Source organism: Bison bison, unplaced genomic scaffold (genome assembly GCF_000754665.1).
Source record: "Bison bison bison isolate TAMUID 2011002044 unplaced genomic scaffold, Bison_UMD1.0 scf7180017864038, whole genome shotgun sequence".
Lineage (NCBI taxonomy): Eukaryota > Metazoa > Chordata > Mammalia > Artiodactyla > Bovidae > Bison > Bison bison.
Genome location: NW_011494610.1, coordinates 5,222,654 through 5,231,076, shown reverse-complemented (window position 1 = coordinate 5,231,076; position 8,423 = coordinate 5,222,654). Strand labels below are relative to the sequence as shown.

At 53.7% G+C, this 8,423-nt stretch overlaps 1 protein-coding gene across 1 annotated transcript in view; it reads left to right on the top strand.

Annotated features, from left to right (window-relative positions):
• ATP9A (ATPase, class II, type 9A) overlaps positions 1–8,423 on the top strand; it is a gene marked incomplete at its 5' end in the record, with an annotated part of 48,609 nt that overhangs the window by 20,899 nt on the left and 19,287 nt on the right. Inside the window, 4 exons of the mRNA XM_010835128.1 lie at positions 1,166–1,249; positions 2,719–2,889; positions 5,853–6,007; positions 7,014–7,089. Coding sequence (XP_010833430.1) covers positions 1,166–1,249; positions 2,719–2,889; positions 5,853–6,007; positions 7,014–7,089 — 486 coding nt within the window. The remainder of the gene's footprint in view (positions 1–1,165; positions 1,250–2,718; positions 2,890–5,852; positions 6,008–7,013; positions 7,090–8,423) is intronic.

Genomic DNA, 8,423 nt, shown 5'->3' with positions numbered 1-8,423 from the left:
TGGGACGTGGAAACGGGCCCTGGAAGCACGTTCTGGAGCCCGTCCCTTGTGTGGAATGGGGGGTGGGTGCCTGCGTGCGTTTTCTGTGGCCGTGTAACAGGTCACCCCCAAACTCAGCAGCTTAGAAAGATGTGTTGTTTCTTACAACTTCTGCGAATCCACGCTTCAGGCACAGCTCAGCCAGGCCCTCTGCTCAGGTCTCGGGCCAGGGTCAAGGGGTCGCACAGGGCCGGGGTCTCATCTGAGGGCTCGGCTGGGGCAGGACCCGCTTCTGAGCTCACTTAGCAGTTGGCGGCGGGATTCAGCTCCGCAGTGGCTCTTGGCTGGAGGCAGCCGTGTTCCTCGCGCTCTGGGTCTCTGCGTAAGGCAGCATACATGTGGCCCTGGCTTTGTCAGAGACGGCAAGCACAGGAACAGGTTAAACAGAAGCCGCCTTCTCTGAAATGACCTTCCCTCACCTTGCCTCGTTCTGTCTGTCGGGAAGAAGGCCCTGGGTCCGTTGCATCCTCAGAGCAGGTGATCATACAGGGATGTGGGTACCAGGAGGTGGGCGTTGTGGGGCCCCGATCCCAGGCTGCCTTGTCCAGGTTGTGACGTGGGAACTGGCCATAGCCTGGAGGGAAGGAACTGCCCGTGTCTCAGGCCATTTCTGTGTCATCTCCCAGTTCCAGGTGCAGAATTCACATTTTAAATTCAGTAAGAATAAATTTCTAATTAGCGAGATAACAGTCCCACATGCCGACAGGGGCCAGGCAGGTAACTCAGATGACTGAGACGGGCCGGGATGTGTTTCTGGCAGAGTCCCACTGTGTGTGTGAAACATGTGGGCACGTCCTCACCTGACACTGTGTTTCACGGGAACAGCTGCCTCGTGGCGTCATTGACTGTGGTCATCTGGGAAAGTGCTTTTGTCAGAGGTTCAGTTTTTCCAACGAGCCAGAAATATCCACATTTAAGTCAGGCTGCGTTGACTTCAATTTTGAACCCCTTTTAGAAGGTTTGCTCAGGGAGACGGCTTTAGGAGGAAGCAGTGTTGTGATTTGCCAGGGGTCCTCCCTGGACTGGAAGGGGGTCCCATCTGCTTCAGCCTCCAGCCATCCCCAGGGAGAGGTGGGGACTCAGAGCTCTCAGCACGGCTCTCCGCTGACCGCGGTCTGCTTTTCAGTGTGGAAACATGGCCCGGGAGGGGCTCCGGGTGCTCGTGGTGGCAAAGAAATCTCTAGCAGAGGAGCAGTATCAAGACTTTGAGGTAAGTGGGCTCTGTGACTTTTCTGTTGGCTTTGAGCCCCACCCCCCTCACCATCTTCCCTCCCTTCCTTCTGCTCTGGCCCAGGCCGATGTCATTTCCGAGCACACCAGGTTCTTCTCTCTGCCTAGAACTCTCCTCCCTCGTAGCCCCCCTCCCTTGCTGCCTTTGGGTCTCAGTTCAAATGCTTCCTCCTCCGAGAAGTCTTCCTGGCTCCCCGTCTAAGGCAGTCCCACCTCATCCCTTCCCTGTTACCCTGTTGAGCTTCCTTCGTTTGCATTTATCAACAGCTGTAATATGACGACTTTGTTTATGTGTATATTTCAACGCTCTTTTTAGTATCTTCTTTTTGGAATAAAATCTTCTTGAGAGCAAACTTTATTGGTCTGGTTTGCTCTTGTACCCCAGCACTTAGGGTAGTCATTGTAAATCTTCTAGGAAATTTGAAATGAAACCTTCAAATTTGAAATTGTAAACTTTCTTGGGGCTCTGATGTTTTTTAAGCTGTAGAAAGTGTTGGCTGTGAACTAGGTCATTGACTTTCACAGCCAAGGCTTCCGATGTAAATATGTCTTGTTAATTGTCATCCTGTCCCATGGACTGTGTGTTCCTTGAGGGGGGGTCCTTGTTGTACCCCCTGTCCTGGCACAAAGCTGAATGACCATATTTATACATGCCTGGAAGGGAGAGAGAGAGCAGGCTGCAGGGAGAGGCTTCTGGGGCCCTTGTCCTGCTTCACCCGGAGAAACTGTGCTTGAGTCTGTCCCTTTCACATGCGTGAGCTCTCTGTGAAGTTAGATTTAACAGGAGTTCTAGCCCTGACGCATTCTGCCGTTTTCTCAACTTTAAAGGCATATGCTTTGAAATGACCATATCCTTGCTAACCGTATAAAGAGGGGATAAACGGAAGGGTTGGGTCAATAGTCTTTGGAAGTGGGACGTCATCTTTAGACAATCTGGTTCTTGGTTACAGTGTATGTTTATGGGGGAGAACCAACTGTTTTTTGAGGTCTGCTGCTGCTGCTAAGTCGCTTCAGTCATGTCTGACTCTGTGCGACCCCATAGATGGCAGCCCACCAGGCTCCCCCGTCTCTGGGATTCTCCAGGCAAGAACACTGGAGTGGGTTGCCATTTCCTTCTCCAATGCTTTTCGAGGTCTAGAGTTGTGCTAATCCTTGTGAAAACTCAGTCCAGTTGGAGCTATTATTGTCTCTTCATGGAGGAAGACAGCTGAGGCTCAGAGAAGTTTAGCGACCTGCTGGGAGTTGCACAGCAGGTGAGCGCAGAGCAAAGGCTGGGACTCTGGTCCCTCCACCTCCGGTGTCTGGGCTGATGAACTTGGAAGGAGGCCGAAGATCTCAGTTTCACCACTTTGAGGTTCACCCAGGGCTGGGGCCCCTGCCCTGCGTGGGCCTGGCCTGCCGTGCACCTCCCCACCCCATGGTGTGACCGTGGTCCCTGATGTGTCCCAGGCCCGCTACGTCCAGGCCAAGCTGAGCGTGCATGACCGCTCCCTGAAAGTGGCCACGGTGATCGAGAGCCTGGAGATGGAGATGGAGCTGCTGTGCCTGACGGGGGTGGAGGACCAGCTGCAGGCGGATGTGAGGCCCACCCTGGAGACGCTGAGGAACGCCGGCATCAAGGTATGGCGAGCCTGCCGCCTGGCAGCACATCCAGGCTCAGATGAGTGGTCTCTTCAGCGGAGGGTGAACATTAGAGATGGGGCAGAGGCTGGAAGCCATGACAGGGAGCACAGGGAACCGGGTTTGGACGGCGACCTGCAGTGCTCCATCCTTCCTGCACTGACAGCCCGCTTTCAGAAGACGTCTTGCGTGTCCTTTCGCTGGTGGCTGCCCTCTGCGCGCTGGGTTCCATGAAGGCAGGACCGGGAGCTTCACCTTAGCTCAGGCCCACAGTATCCTGCACGCTTGGGGTGTCTGTTACATGCTGTTGAGTGGCCGGCCAGCCATCTGTTTTATGGTCTAGGTGAATGAACGGCCGCCTGGCAGAGTGACCGCCCGCCCCAGCACCCTGCGGTGTTCACGTTTTCGTACTCTCCTGTTTCGGGGCCAGAAAGTTCATATCCAGTTGTTTAATCTGGAGAGGCCAGTAGAGGGCGTCTGGGGAGCACGGTCCATCTCAGTGGACCCAAGAAAGGGATTAGCAAGCTCTTGGGTTACAAGATGAAAGTGTTAGTTGCTCAGCCGTGTCTGACTCTTTGGGACCCCATGGACTGTAGCCCGCCAGGCTCCTCTGTCCATGGGATTCTCCAGCCAAGAATGCTGGAGTGGGCTGCCATTCCCTTCTCCTGGGGATCTTCGCAACCCAGGGGTTGAACCTGGGTCTCCTGCACTGCAGGCAGGTTCTTTACCATCTGAGCCACCAGGGAAGCCCTATGGGTTAGAGGCTCCTGAACATAACGTAGGTTAGCGGCTTATCTCTACCCAACCACGTCCTGGGGCCCCCGTCTAGCAGGCGTCCTTATGAGCAGGACGGTGTGAACAAGAGACATGAGGCCTGCGGCCATAAACCAGCTCCGGCCACCTTCTAGCCCACAGGGGCCTCACACGTGTGTGGGCGTGTCTCATCGCAAACCAAACCGTCCCTCGTCTTTGGCCCACAGGCCTGGTTCATTGCAAGGAAATTGCCGGCGAGATCCCATTTCTGCACAAAGTCTGACGTCGGAGAGGCCCATTTCTGACGCCTTGGGGCATGTCGTGTTTGTTGCTGCCAGTTTCTAAAACCTCTCCTCTAGGAACCTGGGAGATTCCGAGTTTCTGCCACTGGCTTTGTCCTGAAATTCTTTTACTCCTTAAAACCATTCTCTCCAAAAGAGGTGTTTTATTCATAGAGCGTGCACTGGACTTTTGCTGGTTTCCATTGTGAGAGGGGAGGGCGTGGAGTGTATAGTTAGGGGTCTGGGTAGCTTGTCATGAGGGTCTAACGTGTGGTCTTTCACAGGCCGGGGGGCATTAGAACTTGGGAACTTCCACTTCACTCCCTTCCCGGGTGCAGCCCCCCAGGCCGTGTGAGGTGGCTCCAAACGCAGGCTCTCATGCCGGGAACCACAGACCTGGGACTGGAGCTTCCCCGTGGGGCCCCGCCTGTGCTCCTGCGAGGGATGCAGCTTCAGTGCGCTCAGGACTTTCCATGGTTTTCTGGAACTCTAGCCTTCCAGCTCCTGTCCCAGGGTTTGCTCTCACAGAGAACCCCGAAGACTGGCACCAACCTGGGATCACATAAAGCAATATTGTTATTATTTGTAATTGGAGGATAATTGCTTTAAAACCTCGTGTTGGTTTTTGCCACACATCAGCGTGAATCAGCCAGTGGTTATACATATGCCCCCTCCCTCTTGAACAACAACACTGCTTTTAAGACCAGGTGGGAGATGGAGGGAAAAGACTGACACACTCTGGGGGTCAAATCCAGAGGCAAGGGGCCCCCAGCAGGGCCTGGTGCCTCGTCCTGGGGGTTCAAATCCTGCCTCCCCACCGACGACTTCTGTGGCCCTTGACTGGTGGCTTGACTTCACAGCACCTCCATTTCCTGTCTCATAAGGGTGTGTGAAGGGACAGTGCCCTGAACACGCACAGGGTTAAATGCCCAGAGCTGAGGCGGTGCCTGGCATGGTGAAGAACCTTCATGGCTATTTTCTTCCCTGCTCTTCCCCTCACGCCAAGGTGTCCCTGCCCCATGAGTCTAAGGTGCCCGCACCCCCACCGCCCCTCCTGGGAGCAGAGAGAACAGAGTTAAAGAGTGAACAAGCGGAGCAGGAAGTACATTGGTTTAGACTCTGCAGATCTGGGTTCTGGGCCTGGTCGGGACAGGGGCTAGCTCTGTGACTTTGGGGGGCTTACCTACCCTCTCTGAGCCCACAGCAGTGAGACGCAGAATGTTCTGTTACAGGGTGATGAGGAACTTGGCATGTTTACCGTTGGCAGTTTACAGCTAGGGTAAAGACTCCCTGGCTCAGACAGTAAAGAACCTGCCTGCAGTGCAGGAAACTCAGGCTTGGTCCCTGGGTTGGGAAGATCCCCTGCAGGAGGGAATGGCAGCCCACTCCAGTATTCTTGCCTGGAGAATATCATGGACAGAGGAGCCTGGCGGAGTATACTCCATGAGGCAAAGGAGTCGAACACGACTGAGCAACTAAACACTTCCACTTTCAAGCCCCCTGAGATCACACAGGGGAATCCGACTGTGTAGAAAGACCCCATGTAACGTGGCAAATCAGTGTTTCTTGTAGGACATGGAAGCAATCCCCCATCCATACGGCCTTCCCCTTCATTGAGATATTTACTGCTTTAAGAAAAATTCCCAGAAGGGGGGTTAGGAGGGCAGAGGCTGGGCTCCATGATGTCTGCCGAAGCACGTGCCAGTTTCCCGAAAGTGCTGCGCCAGCTTTTGCTCCTCCAGCAGCAGGCACACAGGGTCTTGAAGCCATTGAACCAGGGCTTTCCCTGCAGTGCTTTGGGGACATCGTAAGCCTCGAGGTAGTTGGAGCTGATCAGTTCAGCGCGATGTGTTTGGAAACCCAGCTGACACGGGCGACAGGCCGGCTTGAAGGCTCACCGAGGGGATGTCTTCCCTGCGGTCATTTCAGGTTTGGATGCTGACGGGGGACAAGCTGGAGACGGCCACGTGCACAGCAAAGAACGCACATCTGGTGACCAGGAACCAGGACATCCACATTTTTCGGCTGGTAAAGCACTCTCGCTTCGGGGCCTCGTGGCGGGGGCGGGATGCTCTGTTTGCCCTGTAACCTCATAATCTCACGTGGGCCCCTGTAGGGGGACGGGGAGGACGTTACCACCTAGGGTGGGGGGCTCAGGGCACTGGTTGGGAGGACTTACTGAATGGCCCAGGTGAGGCTGAAGGATTCCTTCCGGAGGTGGTGCAGGGGCTCCTGGCGACCGCCTCGCGTTAACCCGTGCTCTTGACCTGCTGGGGGCCGTGGTCCCTTGGAGAAGCTGACGGGATCCAGATAAGCTCATACGCGTGAAACTGTGCATATGAGTCTAGGGTTTCACTGAACCCTTGAAAGCCAAGTCCTTGGGTAGGAAATAAATTTGAGATCACAGATACTGGCCTATCTGCCTTCCTGAAGGAAACCCTTGAGGGGCCTTTAGAAGGAGGCATGGTGGGTGGCAAAGGAGAATTCCCTGCCCTGGTGGCAAGCCCTCGGCCGAACAGTGCAGGCGAGAGGAGCCCCTCCAGGGCTCGAAGCTGAGGGCTGATTGGCTTTACTGAGTCGTGAGGCGAGAGCCACCGGTCTCCTCCGGGGCTGAATATGGTGGTCCTACGTGTCTGCCACCCGAGCCACCAAGCCAAACAACTGGGGGTTCTCTAGATGTTCTAGGGGTCTCCCCACACCGCCACCCCTGCCTTTAGTCCATAGCACGTTGAAGCTTTAAGAAATCTAGCGGTTTCTGGAATAGCCCAACCAGCATCACACAGAGGCAGATACAGCAGATCCTCATTATTCATGGATTCTGTATTTGCAAATCTGCCCACTCATTAAAATTTATTTGTACCCCCAAAATTAATACTCGAGCTGCCTTCAGAGTCGTATACGGACATGTGCAGAGTGGCGTCGCCTGCCGAGCGGGTTCCCAGCTGAGGTGGAGTCAGGCGACGCGCTGCCGTATTGTCTCAGCCCTCGGCTGGACGCAGGGGGCCTTTCAGTCTATTCAGTGCCACCTGGTTTTTTGGCATTTTTGTGGGTTTTTTTGTTAGCAATCTCACGGTTTAAAATGGTCCCCAGCACAGAGCTGAGTACTGACCATGTCCCTGAGTGCAAGAAGGCCGTGACGCACCTCCCAGAGATCAGCTTCCTTCAGGTGTGAGTTACAGTCCTGTTGGCCATGAGTCTAGTGTTAATGAGTCAACTATACCTATGTATATTACTAGAAAAATTTTTTTTGAGGTACAGTTGATGTACAATGTTATATGTTGCACATGTGCAACATTTTGGTTTATAGTTTTTTAAATGGTATATGCAGAAGGAAATGGCACCCCACTCCAGTATTCTTGCCTGGAGAATCCCACGGACAGAGGAGCCTGGCAGGCTAAAACCCATGGGGTCGCAAAGGGTCCGACATGACTGAAGCACCTTAGCACACACTGCATTTATAATTATAAAATATTGGCTGGATTCCCCGTGTTACACAATAGAGTCTTGTAGCTTATTTATGTTATACACAGTTGTTTGTGTCTTTTAATACTTTACCCCTGCCTTGCCCCACCTCTTCCCTCTCTTCACTATTCACAGTTAGTGTGTTCTCTGTATCTGTCTCTTTATATTCATTAGTTTCATTTTTCAGATTCTACACCTAAGTGACAACATGCAGCATTTGTCTTTCTCTGACTTATTTCAGCAGTATGTATTTCCAAAGATGTCTTTAAACAGAGACACATAGAAATCAAGGTTATGTAATGACCGATGGACAAAAATATTGTGACCAGAGGCTCACAGGAGCCTAGCCCTGTATCTCCCCCAGCAGCGGTGGTTCAGTCATCACTGAGTGTTCACAGCGACTTCACAGAACGTAACTGTTGGACATAATGAGAATACACGGCATGCTCTAGGATTCTGGTGGACTATGGCTGTGTGCTGGTCACCTATTTTTTTTAAATAAAGTTTTATTTAAATGCAAGATCTGCCCATCTGTTCCGGATTGTCTGTGCTGCTTTGGCAGTGTAGGGGCGGAGTGGGGTAGTTGTGGCAGACTGTGTGGCCCACAGAGCGCATCATACTTCACAGCTGATTCTTTGTGGAAAAGCCAGCCGCCCGGCTAGGTGCCTGGCTTCTGAGGCCTGCTCTGAAATGGACAGGCTGTGCTCCTCTAGCCAGGCTAACACATCCGGCCTGCGTCCGTTTCCTTGCACATACAGTAGAGCCTGGAAGAGCCCTTGTGAGAAAGAGGGGGTGAAAGTGCAGGAAGAGTACTTAGAGCAGTGCCGGGCGCAGAATGAAAGGACACGGGCCTTTTGCTCTTCCCTGGATTATGTGGGTCCCAGCCTTCCTGGGGGAAAGGCGAGGGGACGGTTGGTGTGCAGACCCCCCTGATGCCCACAGTCACAGCAAACGGTCTGCTCTGGCTCGGGGGTCGGTGGCAGGGGAGGGTGGGGTTCCAGGCCGGGGGCCCCAGGAAGTCGCCACTTGTTCCCAGCG